The 23,055-nt window shown below is 46.7% G+C and overlaps 3 protein-coding genes across 4 annotated transcripts; 2 read left to right on the forward strand and 1 right to left on the reverse strand.

Annotated features, from left to right (window-relative positions):
* The first annotated feature begins 1,538 nt into the window (after positions 1 to 1,538).
* TMEM220 (transmembrane protein 220) lies at positions 1,539 to 6,809 on the forward strand. The gene is made up of 6 exons (XM_072881587.1): positions 1,539 to 1,625; positions 1,777 to 1,806; positions 2,768 to 2,828; positions 4,823 to 4,946; positions 5,774 to 5,833; positions 6,677 to 6,809. The coding sequence occupies exons 1-6, from the start codon at positions 1,539 to 1,541 to the stop codon at positions 6,807 to 6,809; spliced, it is 495 nt and encodes a 164-aa protein (XP_072737688.1).
* A 194-nt stretch (positions 6,810 to 7,003) lies between these two features.
* Positions 7,004 to 10,113, reverse strand: ADPRM (ADP-ribose/CDP-alcohol diphosphatase, manganese dependent). 2 transcript variants are annotated; one of them, XM_072881583.1, is made up of 4 exons: positions 9,520 to 10,113; positions 8,832 to 8,948; positions 8,284 to 8,575; positions 7,004 to 7,132 (listed from the first exon to the last, which is right to left on the reverse strand). In XM_072881583.1, the coding sequence occupies exons 1-3, from the start codon at positions 10,070 to 10,072 to the stop codon at positions 8,289 to 8,291; spliced, it is 957 nt and encodes a 318-aa protein (XP_072737684.1). In that variant the 5' UTR covers positions 10,073 to 10,113; the 3' UTR covers positions 7,004 to 7,132; positions 8,284 to 8,288. The 2 variants fall into 2 exon arrangements, with proteins under 2 accessions (XP_072737684.1, XP_072737683.1); XM_072881582.1 differs by lacking the exon at positions 7,004 to 7,132 and having other exon boundaries at positions 7,745 to 8,575.
* Positions 10,029 to 19,554, forward strand: SCO1 (synthesis of cytochrome C oxidase 1). The gene is given in 7 exon segments (XM_072881584.1): positions 10,029 to 10,082; positions 10,084 to 10,317; positions 10,446 to 10,536; positions 11,440 to 11,637; positions 12,557 to 12,649; positions 12,763 to 12,878; positions 17,012 to 19,554. Coding segments are annotated over 7 exon segments (915 nt in total). The 3' UTR covers positions 17,141 to 19,554.
* The last annotated feature ends 3,501 nt before the right edge of the window (positions 19,555 to 23,055 follow it).

Below are 23,055 nucleotides of genomic sequence, written 5' to 3' on the forward strand. Positions count from 1 at the left end.
ACACGTACTGAACTGGGTCAAGGAGCTCGTCCGAGGAGTGAGGGCTGGCTGCTCCCTAAGGGACAGGCACCAGGAGGGACACCACGGCCAACGGGGCATGGGCAATGCCCATCCCACCACCCTGGCGCACGACAAGCATGGCAGACCCAGGGACTGCAGCCAGATCCAACCAAGAGCCCAGATCACCAGCCAAATTCATGGAGACAAGGCAAGCCTGAGGTCAAACTGGGAAGTCAACCTATGGGTCAGGGTCAGGATCAGGCTGGGTGGAAGTAACCAGAATCAGACATAGCCCAGTGATGGCCAGTGAGATCCACGGTGATGAGGCAGGTCTGAGGTCAAGCTGGGAAGTCAGCCCATGGGTCAAGGACTGGATGAACAGGCTCCATGGGGAAACACAGGCAAGGCTGTGGCTGAGCTGGAGGTGGGTGCTCCCAGCTCAGGCAGGGACTGCAGGGCCCCTCTCAAGGGGTTTATACTTTTGCATAACTACTTGCCAGTTTTACTGTACAAGTTTGTTCATATCTATTCACTGGGACAAAGATCTAATTCTTTTTCAGGTACATGAGTTATTACAGAAACATGGAAATGTTGCTACGAAGGCATGGCTGGAGGTCTCAAGTCCAATTGAAGCAAGATTGTTACAACATCAGATCAAGTGAGCCATGGCGTTGTCTAGGTAAGCCTTGGAAATCCTCAAGGATGGAGATCACATAGCCTGTCTGGGTCACCTATTGCAGGCTGCAGGACCCCCCTGATGAGGATGTTTCCCTAATGTCCAGTCAAAACCTTCCAAGCCACGATTTGTGGCCACTGCCCCTTGGTATATCACCTGATGCCAGCAAGGAAAATATGGCTCTGTCATCTCTGCAGCCACCCCACAGGCAGTTACCCGTTATTACCGGATTTTGCTTCCTCTTTGCCCACTTCTGCTCAAAGGCCACGTTCTCTGGACTCCTGACCATCCTGGCTGCCATCTGCAGGACCCCAGTCCAGGTCTTCCATGTCCTTCCTCACTGGGGACCCTGGACAGGACCAAAAGTTGCAGGTACACCAGCACTGGGTCTAAGAGGGAATAATAACTCCCTGCAATGTGCTGCTCACACTTCTCTGCATGGAGCCCAGGACGTACTTGGACTTATTTGCCAGAGGAGCTCGCTGATGGATGACGACCTGTTTACGTGCAGACTGCCTCGTGTTCAGCAATACAACCGCTGAAAGATGGGAGAACCCTTGCTTTCCTGTGATTACTGGAATACGCGTATTGTACCTAGCGCCGCACAACTCTGGATTTTGGCTCGATTTTGAAAACAAGCATTTCGCTAAAAAATCAGTAGCTCTGAATAAGTCACACTGACCATCCCCGCATCCCGCGGCAGCCCCGTCTGCAGCGACCCCGTCCCCTTCGCAGGAGCGGCCGGACCCGGGCCCGGCGGGCGGGGCGGGCGCTGCCCCCGCGCGGGGGGCGGGCACCGGGCACCCCCGCCCCGCCCCCGTGGCCGCGTCCCGCCCCGGCGGAGGCGGAGGCGGTGCCGGCCATGGCGGCCGGGCGGGCGGCGGGGCGGCTGTGGCGGCTCTGCAACCTCCTCATGGCCGCCTTTTTCGGGCTGGCGGCCGCCGTGCAGGTGAGGGCGGGGCCGCCCGGGCTGGGGGCGGCAGGCGGCTCCGCTCCGCTCCGCTCCGCTCCGCTCCGCTCCCCTCCAGTGCCCTCCCGCGGAGCGCGGCCCCGGCTGGGGCGGCGGCTGCAGGGTCTCAGTGCGCGCCTCCTCGCTGCAGGTGAACGACCCCGACGCTGGGCTGTGGACAGTGAGTACGGGCTGCCCTTCCCGCGGGCAGCTGGAGCGGGGCGGGCGCCGGGGGCAGGCACCGGGGGCGGCCCTTACCCTGCGGCTCCGCCTGTCGGCGCCTTCCCCCGGGGGGTCCCCGGTGGCCCCAGCCCCGCTCCGCTGCGCCCGAACCGAGACCGCCGGAGGAAACCTCCTCCCTGCTTTTACCTGAAGAGCAAGCAGGCGCCGGGAAAACAATCTCTCTACTGCAGCGACGGCTGAAATCGGACCGTGCTTCCAGGATCTTCCTTATTTCACCCCAGATTTGCACCTGCCCCCCCCCGCAAAGCATTGGTTCTCTGTGCAGAACACACCAAACTGCTCTCGTTCCTCTACCCTGTGCCCGAGACCCCCTGACCGGGCGATCTCCTGTCTCCATCGCCACCTCTGCTTGCCTTGAATCACCGGCTTGACTGCCTTCTGTGGCTGCTCAACTCAGCAGGGCTTCCTCGATCTTGAGGGGAAATCTAGAGAGAAACCCCCTTCTCTGTCCGCTTTGCCAGCCCTTTCTCGGGCTCATGAACAGCCCGGTGGCCCTGGCCCGGTGTGCACAGGGCTTGGAGCTGAGGGGCAAGGGGGAATGTCTCTGTATGTGACAGGAGCTGCTGGGCGGGCAGGGGCTGTCCCCTGCACGTCTCTTGTGTTCCCTGGGGGATCAAGATGCAGTGCAAGGGGCTCTGCAGCGGGCTGGCTGGGCAGTGAGGACTCGGTAACCTAGAAGCTGAGGAACAAGGGTTGGCACTCAGCTGATGGTCCAGGATTTTGGGTGGTGATGGTGAAGATGAGCATTTAGCAGTACCAGGGCATGCCCGAGGGAGAGGGATTGGCTCTGCGCATCTGACAAGCTGCTGTGAAGGGGAAAAGCGCTGATGTGGATGGGTGCTTCTGCTTCCTTGTCTTGCTAAGTTTTGCTACGAAGTAGATTTATGTTTCATTAACAGGTTGTCTACTTAGTGCCAGCTGCCCTGACGCTGCTTGTCAGCATTTACCCTTCAGTAACAGGTATGATATTGGTGTGCAAAACAGAGACTCTGCTCAAATTTTGCACCCGAAAGGTTTTTTTTAAATTGAATCACAGATTAAGACCAGGCCAAGTGGAAATATGTCCTACTACCTTTTGAGAGCAAAAAGCTGTGGGACCTGCTTCTACAAAAGCTGGTAATTGGTTTAGTGCTTGTGGTTGGATGTGCTGCAGGTGAACGGAGGAGCCTTGCATAAAGGCCTGCTGCTGGGATGGTCTTACCTTTGCACCCCGATTCCAGGGCTCAAAGCCTGAGTGGAGCACCAGCCTGGGAGCATGCTCTGAACCTGGCTCTGGTGTTGATGTCAGCACATTAATTTCCTTTGTTTCCTTAAACGTTTGATTCCTTGTGAATCCGTGTTTTTGCTTATCTACCTCATAGAAGAGCAGTTGAGCTCTGCACAGTCCTTTGGAAGAGCTAAAGGTCTTGTTCAGTATCAAGTACTGCAGCTACCCCACAAAGTGCACGGGCAGCAATGGGGACATTAGAGGCTTCAGTGCAGTGGCTGAGTTTCCAAGGATGTATGCTAAGGGGGCTAATGCCACATCACATGTTGAGAGAATCAGTCAGATCAGATTTGGTCCGGGACTCCAGAAAATAGGTCATTTTTTGTATTTTTATCCAGTAGAAATAATTTTAAAATAATGACATTTTATATACACAAAGTGACTGTATCTTTTCTGGATGAATACTTACTCTGAATAACTAAAATCATACTTATGCCAAAAAATAAAATCTTCAAGAGTGCATGCTGTTGTCACAAATCATACCATTGCAGTCTCTCGGCATTCTGGCTACCTTAAGCATATAAAGTGGCAGCATTCATAAAGCCAAACCCCATGAGGGTTGGTTGCCTGTGGTTTTGAACATTTGAGGGGAGGTTTATTTGTGTGATAGGTGTAGCTTCAACATAATGGCATTTGGCTGGTCAAGAGAATCTGCATGTTAAACTCACAAGGAGGTTTTTGTTACTTGTGCCAAGATCTGTGGAAAATAGAGATTAAAATAGCACAACTATTGTATAACTGGACATTTATGTAAATTCACCAAGGGATATTTGCCATTCAAGTCTGTGGAAGACCCAGATTCTGCCTCTGGTGAGCTGCAGTAAGTTCAGCCAAATGGGGAATCGATTACAACGTTGGGTCACGCTGAGCTCTTGAATTTTGGCATCTCATCATCTTTAATGCTTGCCTGGAGGGGTCAGTGCCCAGAAAAGACTGCTTTTAACTTTACGTTTTTTGCTGTTGACATTGCTGAGATCAGCGAGAACTGCCTGTGACATTTGCTCACCTCTCCCCCACGAGCCCCTGGGAATGGACACAGAAAACCACAAGAATCTGTGGGCCCATTCAGATATTCCACATCATCTGTATTTCTCTGTTTAAAAACATCAGTCCCCAGGCAGAGATGTCATCAGCGTTGCTCATCATCACAGGCAAAAGCTCAGGCAGAGGTTTATCAGGGAGTGTGAGGGAAGACGCTCCCTGCAGTGTGGTGGTCGCTCGATACCCCTGACAGCTGGCTGGGAGCTGGGGCTCACTCCCCTGGACTGTGCTGGCCCTCTGGGGTCATGCTGAGCATCTGGTTACGGCTGTGAGGTCCGGAAAGGCTGTTCCTCCTGCTTAAGAGAACTTTCATTTGTAATCTGCCTTGTGATTTTTTTTCCATGCATGTTGAATGCTGGAGCCTGTTTTGTTTGCTGGAGAGAACAGGAAACTGTTTTCATTGAGGTGCTGCTGCCAAGAAGCTGCATTCCTAGGAAAGCAAGCCCCAAGCCTGCTAATGTTTATTTTCAACAGCACTTTTTAGCAGATTTCCCTGGTCATAAAGATGCTGGTATTAATTCCATCTTCCTGCCTAAGATGTGTGTGTTTGCTGGAGGCATCTTTTTTAGCAACTCAGCTGCTTTTTCATTTTTAGGGTTTACTTTATGCTACATTGCAGTTGCTGGCAGTCTGTTTTTTTCCTCAGATAATGGTGTTTGGAGGAGCCTCTGTGACCTTCATTCTGCTGGTTGTATTGTTGGGACCATTGCCTTGGCTTGCTCTTTGTTTGCTTACGCTCAAGGAAACATTTTGCACGAGGAGGAAGGCAGGTAAGCAGTGATTTTTATTTTCCCCTGCACGACTTCAGCATGCCACGCCATCTCCTTCTGGTAGGCACCTTGCTAAATTTTATTTGCTGGGCTGCTGCAGTGAGTGCTGTTGGTCCAGGGGAATCAAACCAAGGAGGAGGGACCATAGTGCTCCAAACCAGCGATTTGTTGGACAAAAGAGCTAAAGGGAGAGTGAACAGTCGTGATTGCTTGCGTGATTGTGGCAGTTAGTTAGATTTAATTGGGGGCAGTTCTGGCTTTCAAAGACCAGGGCACTAGCACAGTGAAACAGCTTTGTGTTCTCTTGCTGGAGCTGTAGGAATGGGAATTAACGTTTTAAAAACTCTTGAAATGATACCATATGCATGTTCATCTGGCACGGGCTGCTGAGTCCTCTGAACTGCCAGGGATTGAGGGGGAGGGAGGATTTCTCACCTGGACATTTGGTTGTTGCCTAAAGTAGGTGCTTGCACTGCACAATACTGAGGTGAAGCACTGGCAACTACTGTGGCCGTTTACAGTCTGGAATACTGGGATGCTGCTTTGCTCTGCGTTAATGAGGGATATATGCTGTGGAATATAAGTTTGCCAGTGGAAGAAAAAGTGGAAGCAGGAATTTCTGCAGCTGTATAGCTGGGTCACGTGTGTTTGTAGATTTGTGGTGGGAAGCAAAGTTACTCCGTGTAAATACCTTTATAATTATAATCCTAGTAAAATATATTGAACTTCTCCAAAGGAGCAGACACTACTGATTTGGAGGCAAAATTTGTTTCTTTAAAAGTAAACATCTGCTTGTATTATTTTCTGGTTTTTGTTTGACTTTTTAGAGAGTTGTTTGGTCTGGTGATTATTACAACATGGATGAGTCTTTGTCGCAGTTCAGCAAAGTAAGTTTTGTTTCCTTTTTTTTTTTTAATCCATTCATATGTTCACGTTTAGTGACTAGCTTCTTGAAAACACATAGTTGATTTTGGCTGCTTGTTTTTCTGCTTCATGTCACTGTCTGAACCTTCTCAGATACCTAAGCAGTAGTAGCTGGTGCTACAACCTGTATAATCTTGCACAGATAAAAGTCTGTAGGGTGAAAGTAAAGCTACACGGAACATTTTTTTTGGCTCCTCCTGCCATAATGGGCAGGGGACATTCTCCCTTTGCTCAAGGACAGCACACCCCTTCTGTGGAACAAGCTAGTGAGTGTTGGCCACAACTGCTAATGAACTGCAAAGCCATTTGTGCCATTGCTCCCAATTAACAGAACTTTCCAGTGAGGATCTCCATACGGTATCTGCTGCGTCCACCAGAGCAGGTGATGCAGGCAGAGCTGGCAGAAGGCTCTGGGTGGCTGCCTGGCTGCAGTGGCTCCACACTTGTCCCCTCCAGCCTCTTCAGAGGACTGTGCTACAGCGGTTTTGCTAAATTCCTGTTAGCTGGGAGCATGAAAAATCCCAATCTGCCAAACAGTACTTTTGTGCTGGGAAAATATGTCACAGATGCTCTGGGCAAGCAGGGTGTTTTTTTTTTTTTCACCTGGTTTATGTAGCCCGAGGTGGCAGAAAAACTTTTGCTGCTGGGCATGTGGTGCCTCTCCAGTAAAGGACTCTGCTGATGCATCCACAGGAGCTACATTAAAGTGGCCAAAGGCTCTCTGCTGTCTTTCCAACTGCAGCCAGGTGTGAATGTTTCGTAGCAGTCTGATTTGAAGTAGCTCTGTTGCATTTGCTTCTTTACAGGAGTCCACTGGGTGGAGTTCACTTGATGGCTGCAGTTGTGGTTGCCCTCTTCCCCTTTGTTTTGTGGCTGTACATTTATGTGAACAAAGAGATGCGAGCATCTTGGCCAACGCACTGTAAAACAGTTATTTAATTGGGTGGGAGAAAGTATAGAATAAATATTCTGACCTTACTTGCCTTTGCTTTTGGTTCTTAATGAAAGGTTAGTATCAGTTTGATAGGACCCAAGAATGCCTGGCTGCTTCCAGCAGTGCAGTTTGAGATTTGTTAAAAAAAATTGAGGAACACTGTCAAATCTGAGTGGAGAATTCTTCTATCAAAACTGTTGTTCACCTGGCTTCTTCATACATTTTCAAAGCACTGTTGATCTAATGTGTGCTCTAATGGTGTGTTCAAGATACCCTGACATCCCTGGATCGCTCTCCAACCACCTTATGCTTTGGGAAATCTACTGGTCTGTAACATAAAGGAAAAGTAAAGCAAACACTTTGTTTCAATAAATGACTATTTACAGCCATAAAAATTTCAGATATCTGCCTGGATAGTCCATTGAGACTAACTGAAAAACTGAGCAGTCTGTATTTCTGTTCCTACGCTAAAATCGTATGTAGAATATATCTGAATAAATATTTTTGCTGTTATCTCTAAATGAAAATTACTGGTTTTACAGAGTAATAAATACTATTTTTCTAAAGAAAATTCAATGAAAGCTTCCATATCCTTTAGTTTCTGCAAGATGCGTACTCAAGACTGGAACCAGCAAGACGTGGTCACTATCACAACTCTGCTTCTCACAGAATTTCTGCTCCTGGGAAGCAGAACACACGCAGCAGCCCAGCGATAGTAAGCATGTCCCACCCCTACTAATCCTGGAGAAGGAAGCACAGGTGAATACACCGGACACACAAGCTGTCTGGAAGAGAGCCAGAACAGGTCTAGATGCAGCACAGCAACATGCTTTAGATCCTTCCATGTCAGGGCTTCTTCGCTCAGTACTGCTGCAGGCTGAGCTGTGCACACGTACATCCCAGCGGGTGTACCTGCAGCATTATATGAGGTAGCATAGATGGTCTCCATTTTCCTTGGGCTTAGCTTTTTTTGAAGATTACTTTGTTCTTTTAAAGCAATGTTAAGAAGACTGCATTAGGCTACAGCATGGACTAATTCTGCCAGACATGAGACATTACTGACTATGATGTTAACAACAACAAAAAAAATTGAAATGCAGCTAGGCAGGTACAATTCTGCATGCTTTAATTCTGACTGATATAAAAAAGTGGCTTTTTTTGGACAATATTCATAATATGGTTTGCATTTTTTCACAGTAAGTAACAATCCGGTCAGGATTGGGTGTTTCACATCAACATTCTGCATTCAAGTATATTTATTTCAAACATGGTTACTGGCCTTCTCTATTCTCCATGAAGAAACTAGATCCGTTTCCTTACAGAAACATAATTTCTAAAATTCTGTATCCAAGAGAAAAATGTTTGAATTAAAGCTGTAAGGATCAGCCATGCACATCTTTCTACAAGCAAATAATAAGCTGAATCCCCTGCTTTTTTGTGCAAGTACTTCCTGAAGAAGAGCAATTTCTATTTGCTTACCATTTTCAGAAATGCATAACTCTGTCTGAAATTCTGCCCCTTCCCTTTAGTATCATTTTATCTTCATAGACGTAAATAGTTCCAAAGGCATTGCTTTCCGGTGGAGTTTCAATAACCCCCTCCAAAGTCAGATGATGAACTCCATGACAGTCTAAACAATAGCCACCGTCATGCAGGTGTCCTGCAAGAAAGCACACCACACACTGATGGGAGTGTATGACTGAAAGGGCATCTTCATAATTCCAGGCTAGGCAAACTCTGTCTGAAGCATCTGGATGAATGGGCAGATGACCTGCAGTTGAGAGGGAAAGAAGCAGGAGAGTTACTTTAAGTGTAACTGAACTCTGCCTTCATTGCTGGGAAGTTCAGACATTTAAACGTATACAGAAAGCTCACCCGACTGTGAGACATGGTTGCTATTCTACTTCACAGGTTACGTGTGTACCTCAGTGGAGCTACAAAGCTGCTACACGCTTTCCTCAGCTAACATGCACTGGCTACATAACTTTTTTTGCATATATCCCCATATATCCCCCATATTCACCTACCCATAACTACAACTTTTTCTTGGTTTTCATCAGAGAACTTGAGGACTTCATTGAACCAGTCCAGCTGGGCTTGGCTAAATCCTCCGTTAAACTCTACAAACTGAGGTTCTTTGAGTCCTGCAATGAAGAAGAAGGTCAGGCATAGGTGCATACACCTATTGTGGCTCCCCTCTTTGCTTGCCTTATGTAAGTCTGCTTACAACAGATGATTTACAACCTTTTTTTTTTTGGCATCACTTGGATCAAAACTCCCCCCTCGTTGGACAAACAAGAGAAAATTATTTGTTAGTGTTTTTGGGGTTTTGGTCACGCTGCACGCACTGGATTTCCACTCTTGGGTCCCCCCTCTGGCATGGGATAGGGTGGGCATCACTCGACGCTCTGCAATAGCAGCTGCACCAACAGCTGGCTTTTATTCTGATACCGCAGGGCACACAGCACAACATAAACCCATCCCAAAAGCACCAGAGCAGCATGACGGGTATGGGGGAGGATCTCCTGTGCCCGCCTAGAGACCCGCTGACTGACTCTCAGCTGACAGCAGGGAGGTGAAGGAGGTGGGCAGAAATGAGGCACATGCCTCAGACCCCTGGCAACCAGATCTCTGCCCCGGGAGCTGCCTTATCACTCTGGGAAGCGGAGGTTCAGCTGCCCACGGTCCCTGCCAAAGGGTTGAGCTGGGAGGTACCTGCGGGGCTGTTGAGGTTGTCGTTGGGGTTCTTCTGCCGCAGCAGCCACAGGGACTCCTGGTAGCGCGGGCTGTCCGGCTCCCTGCCCAGGATGCTCAGGTCGTAGGTGTCGAGCACGACGACGCGGAACCGTGCGGCTGGGCTGAAGTGATAGGCCTGGCAGTCCCTGACTGGCGGGCTGGCCATGGTCCCAGCGGGACGGCTGTTGAGGCCAGTGTGCACCAGGCAGGCCCGGCTGAAGTTATAGAGCTCGTGGTTGCCCCATGCGTGATGCACCGGCACCGGCAGCCGCCTCAGCGCTGCCAGCACCTGCTCCAAGGCATCCTCGGCCTCGCCGCTGCGGGCATTGAGGCCATCGATGCTGTCACCTAGCTGTAGCACGAAGGCAAGCGGCGGCCTCTCGGTGGCCCACGCTTCCACAGCGTCCCGCAGCAGGTTAAGGCTCTGCCGGTAATACCGCCGCCGGTACCCAGCGAAGTCGTAGCCGTCCTCCGCGTCCGCGTACTGGATGTCTGCGATGACACCGAAGGAGAAAAGCGGCACCGCCTCCATGGCGGCGTCTCCCGGGTGAGGGGGGCGGAAGGGGCGGGCACGGAAGAGGGGGTGACAAGATGGCGGCGGCAGTGCTGCACTGCTGGCGGGCGGCGTTTTACTGGCGGCTGCCGGGCGCCGGCGGCGCCGCCCGGCTCCTCAATAGGCGGCCGGTGAAGGGCCGGGCGGCGCCGCCGGCGCCCGTCTGCCGCCCGCTGTCCCGTCTGCCGCCGGGCAGCGGCCCGCGGACGGTCGCGCAGAGGAGGGTGAGTGAGGGAGGGAGGGAGGAAGGGAGGAAGGGAGCCGCACCGCTCATCAACGGGGGAGCCCAGTGTGGCGGGACGGGCCGCGCTGTTCCCGCCTTTTCAGTCACTAAACAGCTTCTCCTCAGCAGCTGGTGTCGTGGCGGTCGCTGGCGGCCACCTTTGTGCTGTGTGGCGGGCTGCTGGCCGCTATGAAGATGGTGAAGCGGCGGAAGGAGGAGGGTGAGTGCGGAGGAGAGGGACCGGACGAGGGGAGGCCGCGCTGCCTCAGCGGGAGCCGGCTTGGGCTGCCAGCGTGTGGCCGTGTGGGAGAAGCAGCAGGAGTGTCGTATTTTGTATTCAGATTATGTATTTTTTGTATTTAGATGACGTATTTTTTGTATTCAGAGGTATTTTACCCACTTCTGCATCCCGCTGTATCACGTCATGCTTCGCACAGTGCCACCTCGTGCCTGTGTGTATATAAATGCCACAGAAAATTTTCAAAAATTAAAGAAAACCTTCAAGGTTAAGCGTTTTAAAATTCTTAGATATGCTTTTGCTGTCGGAATAGTTGTGTTTGATTATGCACGCTGCTGCCAGTGGCTGCAGCCCAGGCACGGAGGTGGGGTTTTGTTGGTTTCCCTCTGTGTAGTGTATGTGTGTGTTTCCTTGTTCTGCAGTAACTGCCCACGTGTTTCATTTTCATTTTTTTAGTGTTGAAAATAAGAGATATTACAGTTTTTAGGATATGTTCAGTTTGCAAAAGAGGCTAATTTTTCTGTTTCACACCAAGCCAGGTACCTGTCTTTCTCTTTTTTCCTTTTTTTTTTTTAAATAAAAATACAATCAGATGACAATGAAAGAGATTATTATGTTTCAAAAACATAGTAATCTCTTTAGTGATATATTTGATTTGGCCCAAAATTTTTTAGTGATATATTTGATTTGGCCCAAAATGGAATGCTTTTTGGAAGTCTTTTCCACATTGGGCTTCTGCACGATGGGCATTGGTAGATCTTGAAGTTTCAGCGCCCTTGGCCATGACTCTGTGAGGTTGCCCGATTCTTGACTGCTTCTGAGGCTCACCTGGGAAGCAGCATGGATTGTGGTATGGATGTGTTTGATCCCCTCTTGTTTTTGTAGAGCTGGAGAAGGAACGAAACCGAGGCATTGGGAAACCGCTGCTAGGAGGGCCCTTCTCACTCGTCAACCATGAGGGACAGCCCAAGACCAGCAAGGACTACATCGGCCAGTGGGTGCTGATCTACTTCGGCTTCACACACTGCCCTGACATCTGTCCTGATGAACTGGAGAAAATGATTGAAGTGGTAGATGAAATTGGTATGGGAATTCGGTTAGCATAGTGGTCCTTTTTATGGGAGGTCCAGGTTTATTGTGGTAAAATATTGCAAATGGTAATAACTGATGATCTTTTTGGAAAAATGCTGTTGACTACTATTCAGTAGTTGAATTAATTGCTAAGTGGTACATACATCACTCTGCCTTTTACCAGGATCTGATATTTAGAGCATGACAGCATTGATCTTTCTGCAACTTCTTGGTAATAAAATGTGATGGTGGCAGGTTACAGGGGATGGTGTCATTGCATTGTATTTTTGCCAAGAAGTGGTTGTGGGGTGTATTAGGGTTTTTTCTCTCTATTTTATTCATTCTGAGAACAAATCTCTGTGGTAGTCTCTTCTGAGAGTTACTGTGCTGTAGAATGGAGGTTGGGGAAGGCTGTGTGATAGAGGTGGTTTTCTCAGCCTGTGGGCCCTGAAGAGTTACGGAGCAGGGATAATAGTAACCAAGCAAGTGGGAAGGCAGACTAAAGTGAAGAAAATATAGTGAAGGCTATGACTGAAACATGAGGGAAAGAGCCTGAATGGTGTCTTCACCGATCCTCCTGCTCCACTATCACAGGCGTGCTTTCGTTGTATTGACGGTTGCGCTTTGATACATGTATCGCACCATGGCATTTTCTGCATCAGAGCCAATTTGTCTTCTCTCCTAAGCAGGGCAGGGTCGCCAGCTGAGAGGCTGGAAGTGTAGCTGCACCCAGCACAAGTACGGAGGGTTGGATTTCATGGTGTTTGCTTCATTCACAAATTACATAAATTAAGCTGCACAAAATGGCCTTTTTTGTCACTTAGGGTGTGCTTGGATTGATGTTACGATAGCTTGGTTGTGAGCTTGTTTGAAGGGAGGTGAGCAATGATTTTTAGTTTTCTAAGAAAAATAATAATTGTTAATGTCACAGATAGAATTCCATCTTTGCCTAATCTGACCCCACTCTTCATCACCATTGATCCTGAGAGGGACAGCGAAGAAGCCATTGCCAGATATGTCAAAGGTATTACTGTTTTCTTCCTTGATGTCTTATAGCATGTAATATAGAGCACTGAAAGGGAGACTTTTGATGGGATTCTTTTCACTAGAATGTCTAAATGTCTTCTTTCTATCTAGAATTTTCTCCGAAGCTGATCGGATTGACTGGTACCAAGGCACAGATTGACCAAGTGGCCAAAGCTTACCGTGTGTATTACAGCGAAGGTCCCAAAGATGAAGACAATGATTACATAGTAAGTAAATGTAGAGCCTTTGCCTAATGAAAGACTTTGGATAAGAGCAGCATATAGATTTTAAAATCAGAAGGCAGCTGTTGCAATCTATGCTGAAGTCCTACGTGACAGAGCCCTGTTGCACCGATGTGTTAAGCTGTGTTTTAGAGGTCTCAGTTGGAATCAAGGTGCCCTCCTACAAGCTCAGAACCTCACTGAAAACATGTTCTAAAAATGGACAATCCCAGGCCTCCATACAGAATAGTATATGAGCTAGCAAGCCTGGCAGTAATTTGAACTTTTTTCTGTCGTGTAATGTTTTTGTCTGGCTGTTTTCCTATGTGCTCCAAAGTGAAAATGGAACTAGGAAATTAAGGCAATAGGAAGAGGGGAGAAATGAGACGTGAAAGTGAGTAACAATTCATTCCCTGCCAAACTGACACCAAGGAGCGGGGTCTTCCTGGCAAGAGACTTGGATGATGCAAAGTCTGCCTGCAGGTACCGTGGGGATTTTCCTCCTGTGTCAAATGACCTGGAGGAGAGAGCATGTTAATGCTAAATTAAGTGGGAATAAAATATGTAGAGTAATAGTGTGAAGGGGGAAACTGAGGTTTAAGTGAGGCTAAACTGGGTAGTCAAAATCTTACTCTATGGAAGTGAATAGAACTGGTTATAGGGCTCAGAGCTGCTGCCAAGGCCTTCCTGACTTGCCACATCTTGAGCAGACTGGAAGAATAAAGTAGGTACAAGTGATGTGACAAGTGAGAGTACATGTTATATGATCTTCATTACAAGAACTAAGGGCATCAGAGAAAACTAAAAGCAGGTTCAAAAGGAAAGGTGATGGTTCTTGTTGCAATGGGCACGTGGGAAGTGGAACCCCTTGCTACAGATGCAAACGGTAGAAGTTTATGGGAGTCCACAGGGAGACTTGTTGTTAGTCTTTGGGAAAAACGGTCTGTTGAGGATTATGAAATACACAGAAATCTTGCCTAGTTCAGGAAGTCTGTGAGCTAAAAATGTTTGGAAACTGGGAGGTAATAGAGGAAGATAGCATATTTTTGGTGCTGGTTCTATACTGTTCTTTAAAGCAACCATTGTTGCCACTATTTGAGGTAGGATGCTGAGGCAGATTGGTTTTGGTCTAATCCAGTATTGTCTATTCTTAATCTGTTTTTTAAAACCACCTGACTGCAGCAAATAAATTATCCACGTGGACAAAAAGATTGGTGGAACAAAAAAGTAGTGCATAGAAAGAAACAGCAAGAGCAGCACGTGATCTCAGTAAAGAGAAGATGGAATCACACTGGCGACACTAGAATCAAACAGCACTGCTCTACATTACTAAAAGGAAGTGGGAGATCAAGAACTTGTTTTCGCTTAAAGTGGCAACTCAATAGCTACAGGAGTCTGTGTCTAAGATACTATATTTGAATGGAGGAGAGAAGCTTGCTGGAGAAATTCAACACCAATTTAAATCAATCTAGCATCAATCTGAAATCAGTCTAAAGATACTGCTTAAAATCAGATTTATAACCGGGGGCCGGTGGAAATGCAAAAATAGGTTATAGGAACAGCATTGGTAAAGGATGCCTGCTCAGGAGAGGGAAAAAATCAGTAGAATCTGACACTAAATGAGTGAACTGAAGTTGAGGAGACATGACTGAAAGAGGCCAGAAAAGCTGAAGGAGTGCTGCTCCTTATGAAGTAAACCACACATCGATTCTAGCAAACCACACCTGGATTCTGGCATGGCCATGAAGGGAAAGTACAGGGGTTCGGCCAAAGAAAATAACTCTATAGATGACAGCAGCTTCAGGGGAGGCTGGAGGGTGAAACCGAACTGGAATATGTGACTACAGATGTAATGAAGTAGGAGAAGGGGTTCAGGATCCAGAGAGAATACTGCTGGTCTGTGCTAGGGTTGTGAGTCTGAGAGAAGGGAAGGGCAGTGAGGAAGAAAGGCCAGTGAATTGGGAACAGGAGAGCAGCCTGGGAGCCCCAGACATGGTGCCAAGGAGGAAGAGTATACCTGTGTCTCTTCAGGATTTGTCATAGGCTCTTGGTTTTGAGAGGCAGTGAGCTCTATTTGTTCAGGGCAGGAAGGCCAGAGGACACAGGTCTCTGAGGATAGCAGCAACAGTGGACCTGAGAGGGAGAGCTTGAGGCTGGTTTTGTGCCTACCTGAGACTTATCCAGGTAATTACTACTCTGTCAGTTCTTCCAGTAATGGTTTTTTTTTTTTTTTCCTCATTATGTCTTGCATGGACCTGTCGTGCCAGTTGGTGATTAAGAGTGATGTTTGTACAGGAGCAGGTTCTGTTTCCTCTGCAGGCTGCTTGGGAGGTGGGGAAGAGGAAGAGGTCCACTACAGCCAATTAAATTTTGCTGCTTGTTTTGACTTGAAAAGAGCATTGAGATGAGCATTTAGAAATGATAATTTCTAAACATCTGTTTGAATTTTTCAAGTATTACTTGAATATTACTAGTTCCTATTTAATAATCTCAATTTTATAATTCTCAATACCAGAATATCCGATTTACTTGTTTTATTCTGTGGTTTACAAGATTGCATTGAAACTCAAGTGATAATCTTAGGTGCATACAGTGGGAAAGGTGCAGACTTCAGGCACAGCTTGAAAAACAGTGATCTCTTGCACACAAACTGCACTCTGTCCTGACTGTATTTAATCTTCCATAGGCCAGGGAGTTATGATACTCTGAGCAGGCTACCTGTTGTTTTGGTTTTTTTTTTCCTAGTTTCCATTCAAAGGATCTAAATTGTGATTCAGATTCCTTAAAAAAAATTGTCTCCTACAACTTGATTTTGTAATCTTATCTTGAAAATTTGAAACTAGAGCAAAATATTTGAATTAAACTTGCTTCAATAAAATTTTGAGAAACATTCTTTCAGTGACAGAAATGCCATTAAGTTTAATGCATCCTTTTAGGCCTGTGGTACTGGAAATGTTTATGTGATTTCTTAATTTCAAACACAGTTTTACTCTCAGTGCATAAGTACATTTCAGTTCTTTTTCTCCGGTGGCAGTGAGATGATGTAGTCACTTGAGCAATCACAGATTCACGGCCTCCATTTTCAGTATTTTGTGTCTTTGCTCATAAAGATGTTGTCACAGTTAGATGCAGACAGTACTTGCAGTGGCATTTAAAATAAATTTACAGTGGAGTTAATTTTTATATAAATTAAATTGGAATACCTCGAACGTTGAAGTAATGGTTATTTGAACATTTTTTGAGGTTATTTCAATTCGGACAGTAGAGGGAGCCCCCTCCCAGCACACGTATTTCCCTCTGTGCCAGCTCCTCTAACTGTGGCTCCTGTATCCCAGTGATGCTCTTGGTCCCATTGTTTGCACTGACACTGAACTTGGTTTAATGAAATACCTCTGTTTATGTTGGATTTACATCATATTAGCAGCAGGAGCTTGAATACCTTGTGGGGGTCATGGAGCATCTTGAGAAGTAGAGGGAAACTGGGGAAAGTGAGGGGGAAAGACTATTAGCCTGCAGGTTTGCCCCAGCCTTGTCCGTGCTGCAGGAAGGGTGCGAGCAGCTTAGGGAAGACTTGTCTGCTTAAAGTATTCCTTCACACATTCTGAGTATGCAACTAGTTTTCTCTGTTTATTTTCTTGGGTAAAACAAGAAGAGGTTGCCGAGGTGATGCTGAGGTTTTCCTTACCTTGCTTTAGCTTCTTGGTGAGAAGTCTTGTCAGACAGCTGAACCAAAGGCTGAATGGGATGCTGTTGCTGCTGACTTTGAGAGATGTGTAGGGTGTTCCAGTATTTAAAGGGTGGCTACAAAGAAGATGGAGACTCCCTTTTTACAAGGAGTCACATGGAAAAGACGTGGGGTAATGGGTACAAGTTACTCCTGGGGAGATTCTGATTGGACACAAGAGGAAAATTTTTCACAATGAGAACAATCAGCCATTGGAATAATCTCCCCAGGGAAGTGGTGGATTCCCCAACATTGGACACTTTTAAGATTTGGCTGGACAGGGTGCTGGGCCATCTCATCTAGACCATGCTTTTGCAAAAAAAAGTTGGACCAGATGATCCTTAAGGTCCCTTCCAACCTGATATTCTATGATTCTATAATCTTTTTTACCAAGCCACAATGTGCTCTCTTACAGGTGGATCACACAATAATAATGTACCTCCTCGGGCCAGATGGTGACTTCGTGGACTATTACGGCCAAAATAAGAGGAGCACTGAGATTTCTGCTTCTATTGCCGCACACATGAGAAAATACAGATCCTAAAATGCAAGATCTTCAAAGACTGATGTGAACATCACATGTAGGTTTGGTTGTAATTGGGCATTGGAGTTAAAGCAGAAGCATATGAGTGTAACATCCTGTCACCACATACCTCCTTTCTTCCAAATAAGAAAGGCAACCGTACTTCTACAAAATGCTGTTATCAACAATCTCTATAGAGTCTTACCCATTGATATTATTTGCAGCAAGATCTAGGCTACAGAATGAAATTTGGGACTTCTCTGAAGCGTTGTTGGGAGCAAAAAATGGAAAACACTTTTCATTTGGGAAGAACTTGGTATCACTGGTAAAATTAATTGGTAAGACATCAGCAAGACATCAGCAAAGGGTGATCACTGCAGGAGGATGATTACTTGATGAAAAGCCATGTGGGCCGTGGCATTCTCAGAGGACTCCTGCCCTCTTTTTTTTTTTTCTGCACTGTTTTGCCTTCTGGGAGAGGCAGTTACAATATTATAAGCCGGAGAGCCTTAAGAGTACTACTTTATCAAGGTTAAGAAGGTGAAGAGCACTGAAAGCATCAGCAGCTTCCCCGTATGGGACCAGCCCTGTAGTGTGCCTGATCTCTTCCTCATTTGAATGCAGAAATGAAATGGGTTTTTTTTGTGGTGATTTTTCCAGGTGAACGCTGTTAACTTATGATGAAATGAGTAATGGGTTGCAAATAGATTTTTCTTCTGGTCTGAATGATTTTATGCATAGTCGGCCTGAATGTGCTATGCTGAATAGTGAAGTGGGGAGGATGAAGGGGGTCTGTGTCCATGCACAGGGCTGTCCATCAGATAAATTTTATGCAGTGCAGCATTTGAAAATAAAGATTGCTTTGTATAAGCAATATTTTTTTTCCTTCGTTAGGTTTGACTAGATATCATCAGAACCTTGTATAGTGGTCAAGCTTCATATTCTTGCTCTGTTTTATCTATTTTTAGAAAGTAGTGTTTATCTATAGTAGTGCAAACTATAAGCTGGATGTGGTTTTTTTAAGGTAGCTGAACCCCGGAGAATGGCCCACAGGAGACAAAACAGAAAAATTCTTGGTGCAAGTCCCAGAGTGTTTCAAATGGAACACAAGTGTTCCTACTGGTAGCACTGGCATTCTTCTGAGTGTGGAGGTTGGAAGAGAATGTTCCTGTCCGAGGGAAGGTGCAAAGTCTATGGTAAATTTCCATCTTTCCAAAATCCTGAAAAACAGTAAACTTAACCTGTTCCAGAGCAGTTATAAAACATGATAAAGTAGTGTAGGTCCACATCAGCTGCCCTATACTATGGTGACCTCCTGAGGGTATCGGGAAGGTTACTGTGATAGAGTATGTCTAAGACAGCACTCTTCTGATAAAGCTCCGTCAAGGCAGGAAGATTACTGAAGTTCCAAGATACATGGTTTGCTTCCCCCCCCCCCAATACTGGATAGTTTAAAGAAGGGGGGGTTTTTTGTTGTTTTAAAGGATCAGCAAGTATTTTTCTGTATCAGTTTACAGTGGGAGTTTTAAAAAGTGTCTTAGTAGAATTACACTCAACAGCTGAAAAGGGAGTTTTTTTCCTCCTTGTGCTGGCTGGCTTGATTGCAGTAGGCAATAGGAGTGGCTTCCAAAGGAAATTTCACACTTTAAGTCTTCTATCAATTAGAGGCTGTGTCAAATCCAAAGTGTTATCAATAATATTAGTGTCTGTGATAAGTGGTACCCTGGCAATAATGATTTTATTTTTATGGAGTGGTTGCAAGTGTCAGCATTGTTTCTAAAGAGCCTTTCCTTGCCTTTTATTTTTCCCCACAATCCTGGAGGTAATTTATTTTCAAAACTTTCCTTACTGACATTTGGCACCTACTAGTGCTGCATTTCTTTGTCTGGGTGGTGGTGCACCAGTCTGTTTCGAAACAAGACAGACTGTGGCTAGACCTGCTGGTGATAGTCCTGTGGGAAGGTGGACTGGAGAACTCTGGAGCTCCCTTCCAACCAGTACTTCTGTGTTTCTATGAAATTTATCTTGTTGAGACCGTACTCACTCAGTGCTCTGAGCCTCCTTGCTCCAGATGAGTGTGTGTCTGTTTCCTTTTCTCATTGTGCCCTTTACCAGGGAAAATCACCTCCTTTTTGAACTTCTGGTGCAGCTGTTTTGAGGATGACTTGTGCAATACAGTGCATTAGGATATAGAAGGTGGTAAATTATATTTGTCCGCTCTTGTGATAAAAGCAACATCAAAATACCACCTCCTTATGGGTCTCAGTGGCCCGATACTCTGGCCATTCAATAGGATCAATCTGTAGTGGACAAGTTGTGCATATTAACTGATAACGAACAGAAACTAGCAGCGAGTACTGCTAGTGGGGAAATACTTTTCCTTTTTGAACAAGTCAGAAGTAATCTGAGTATTTTCCTGGGGGGGGTGGTGGTGGGAATTGTCCGGCCCGTCTCACTGCTTGTTCTGTATTAAAGAGTCCATTCCTCTGTTCTGTGTTTCTTGAAAATACTGATGTAGAAGACCCGGTGGGAATGTGACTAAGAAATGGAGCAGCTGATCTGGTTTGCCTCTTTAAAGTCTATTTGTGCTTCTGTTGTGGTTTAACCCCAGCTGGCAACTAAGCACCACGCAGCCGCTCGCTCACTCCCTCCTGGTGGGATGGGGGAGAGAATTAGAAAAGTAAAAGTGAGAAACCTTGTGGGTCGAGATAAAGACAATTTAATAGGGAAAGCAAAAGCCACATGCGCAAGCAAAGCAAGGAATTCGTTCACTACTTCCCATCGTCAGGCAGGTGTTCAGCCATCTCCAGGAAAGCAGGGCTCCATCATGCATAACGGTTACTTGGGAAGACAAATGCCATCACTCCTAATGTCCTTCCCTTCCTTCTTCTTCCCCAGCTTTATATGCTGAGCATGACATCATATGGTATGGAATAGCTCTTTGGGCAGTTTGGATCAACTATCTTGGCTGTGCCCCCCTCCCAACTTCTTGTGCACCTGGCAGAGCATGGGATGCTGAGAAGTCCTTGACTAGTGTAAACATTACTTAGCAACAACTAAAACATCAGCGTGTTATCAATATTATTCTCATCCTAAAATCCAAAACACAGCACTATACCAGCTACTAGGAAGAAAATTAACTCTATTCCAGCTGAAACCAGCACAGCTTCTCTTGACTACTCCCAAGTGCTTAAGATACCCTGTGGAGAAAAGATGAATTTTAATACTGTAATTTGAATCTTTAGGGACCGAAAAGACTCATAATACATGTTTTTCAGCCATATCTGTCTTCAAAAGGAATGGGGAAGAGACAATATTTCAAAGCTAAAAATGCAGCAGATTGATCGTAGGGCTAAGGGAGAGAGAGGGTGTATTTATTTAAAGCCCATTTTACTTAACTGACCACTAAGTAGTGGAGTGGTTTGAATTTGATGTATGCAGTAGCCTCTGCCAGGAACAGGCCTTGGCGTGGGGACCCGTCTCTTCTGGCGGTGTGAGTGATCTCCGTCAGCAGCAGTCACCGAAATGCCAGGATTGCGTATCATGCCATGTGGTGTTTCCTCCTGCCATGCTGGTGTGCAGCATCCTGGGACTGAGACCTGCCTTTGTGTTTGGGGTCCCTCACTGCCCCTCCATTTTTCACAGGGGTGCATGTCTGAAAAGCGTGGCAGTTGCCTCGAGTCTTCCCCTAAATCACTGTGCTGGTGATGTTTTGCATATAATGGAAGCATAGAAGGGCCATGTGCACACTCTGCAGCAGGAGGTGGTTTAAAGGGAGTGGGTTCAACTGATGTAAAGGAGACGCTCGTGCAAAAATGTCATGAGAAGGGCTAGGCAGATGGGTTCCTTAGCATAGTGATCTCCAGTAGGTTCTGGTCACTTGTTACTGGCAGCAGGAAAGAAATAGTGAAAAATTGACTCCTGTTCCTGAAGGATTGCTGGATAACAGTAAATTGCTGTTAAACACCTACTGCTCAACTCTCATATCTGTGCAACAAAAACTGGCTCTGTAATGAAGTCAGTCATACCACAAGATACTCCCTTTTTTCCATTGTGTTACTCCACGTTACATCTCTCCCATTTTTACATAAGCTGGATACTTGGTCTCTGGACAAAACTGGTTTTCGTGGGTGACACCTTCAGGTCTGTGTTTCTTTATTTGACCACTCGTGTTTGTGTCCGTGGAGTCGCCAGGGCCAAGTCTCTGCCCCATCTCTTATCCTCCCATGGCTGTACTTCTCTACACAGCATCCTTTGTCTTGTCTGCACTTCTCAAGGTCTCTGCTGACGTATCAGGCTTGTATTTCTTTATATTGCATCAGTATGTTAGTGACAAATACCTTATTCTGCACAGAGTACAATCTGTGTAAAACTAGGGTTGTATGAAGCAATGATAAGTAAAAATAAATTAGCCAGAACCACTTGCTCAGAATAAAAAAATGGTATTACAGTTAAGCCAAGTTAAAACAAAGTAGAAGTCAGTAGAAATTTGGAGGAGGCAAGCCTGCCAAGCCTTTGTCCTGGGGCTTTGCAAACCTGGTACAAAGGATCAAGGATCCTGGATCCTTGATCACCCTATCTACATTTAGATAGGTGTGTCAAGGATCACCCTATCTACATTTATTTCCCTGAAGCTAATTTGCAGCTGACTCCCGCTACAGAGACAAATGTAAGATTTCTGTCTTCTCTGAAATGTTTTGGCGTAAGTGTCATGTCCTTTAACTTGTTTTTATGTGCCCTGAAAGGCAGAGCCAGCTGACACAGACGCTTGTGGCAGGCAGGGGGGCCTGTGGGAAGGGCATGGAAGGATTTAGGATGGAGGGACCGCATCACAGCACTTGAGCATGTGCCTTGCCTCCTGGCAGTGGGAGTAGCTGATGTCTTGCTTCTTTCTGCCTCTCAGATTGACCCTGCCCATCTCTTTTTCCCTTGGCCTTTCCCAGGAGAGAAACTTTCTTTGGAAGTGAGAGGTGGTTTTGTTTGTTAAAAAGAAAAAAAAAGTATTGTTTAGGCAACTGTCAGGCTTTCACTGCCCTGCCTTGGTGACAGCAGGGAGCACAGCTCTGTTCCCTGAATGTTTAGGAGGACTAAGGGCTGTGCTGAACGGTGACCAGGAGGAAGCAGAGCTGTTCAAGGGGTGGATATTTAGTGGAGGAAAGGGAATATGCTGGGGGGGCTTGGAGACCCTTTGTCAGTGGATGTTCAGTATTTCTTCAGTATTAGAAACAGAGCAAACTCCCCCTGTAGTCATAGTACCCGGATGCTCTGTAGCCCAGAGCGTGGTGCCCGGCCCGCAAAGAGGGAGCTCAGGTCTGGCAGGGGAAAGTTTACGACAGGACTCCTTGCTTGTGGCTGTGCTGAGCGCTGGACTGGGGCTGAGGCGTGCCTGGCTCCCTAAGTGGGTCTCCCCTGTGCAAACTTTACTGGACTACAGGTTTCACTTGGGAACCAAATTTGTTGGAGTCTGGTGCTGTGAAGGTAAAACTCTGTTGCCTTGGGCAAATGGGGACCCCTGGGTACCCTGCGGACAGATGGACGATAGGGTACAAGCCTGGCAGAGGCCAATCCGCAGAGCATTGCTGTGTGTGCCCACACCACACCCAGCCGCAGCCTACTTGTGCTGTAAAATACCAGCAGAAAATAGCATCTCTTCAGAGTGGCTGGCGTCTATAATACTGACTGCAGAGCTGATGCCATCCCAGGCTGGGGACTAGTGACAAGATGTCTGAGGAATGAGGGTGGCTCCATTTGTCTACCCAAGGAAGGCAATGTATTCCTTGTGTGCTGCCCACATAGCCCATGGAGGAGCTGAACTAATAAGTGATACTTAAGCCACATGGGTGAAGCTGGCCGTTTTAGAAATATTCTTACCACCAGCACGGGCAGAGCCAGGGACTGAAGAGTTACAGACGCTGTGGCTTTAAATGTCTGCAAAG

This window comes from Ciconia boyciana, chromosome 16 (genome assembly GCF_034638445.1).
Source record: "Ciconia boyciana chromosome 16, ASM3463844v1, whole genome shotgun sequence".
Classification (NCBI taxonomy): domain Eukaryota; kingdom Metazoa; phylum Chordata; class Aves; order Ciconiiformes; family Ciconiidae; genus Ciconia; species Ciconia boyciana.

Bases quoted from the DNA above. Each gene is read 5' to 3' on its own strand.
- TMEM220 (XM_072881587.1), top strand. From the start codon at position 1,539: ATGGCGGCCGGGCGGGCGGCGGGGCGGCTGTGGCGGCTCTGCAACCTC. The intron at 1,626-1,776 runs GTGAGGGCGGGG...TCCTCGCTGCAG, and splicing joins GGCTGGCGGCCGCCGTGCAG to GTGAACGACCCCGACGCTGG. The intron at 5,834-6,676 runs GTAAGTTTTGTT...GCTTCTTTACAG, and splicing joins CTTTGTCGCAGTTCAGCAAA to GAGTCCACTGGGTGGAGTTC.
- ADPRM (XM_072881583.1), bottom strand. From the start codon at position 10,072: ATGGAGGCGGTGCCGCTTTTCTCCTTCGGTGTCATCGCAGACATCCAG. The intron at 8,949-9,519 runs GTACCTCCCAGC...TCTTCATTGCAG, and splicing joins CAACCTCAACAGCCCCGCAG to GACTCAAAGAACCTCAGTTT. The intron at 8,576-8,831 runs GTAGGTGAATAT...TCTCAACTGCAG, and splicing joins AGAAAAAGTTGTAGTTATGG to GTCATCTGCCCATTCATCCA.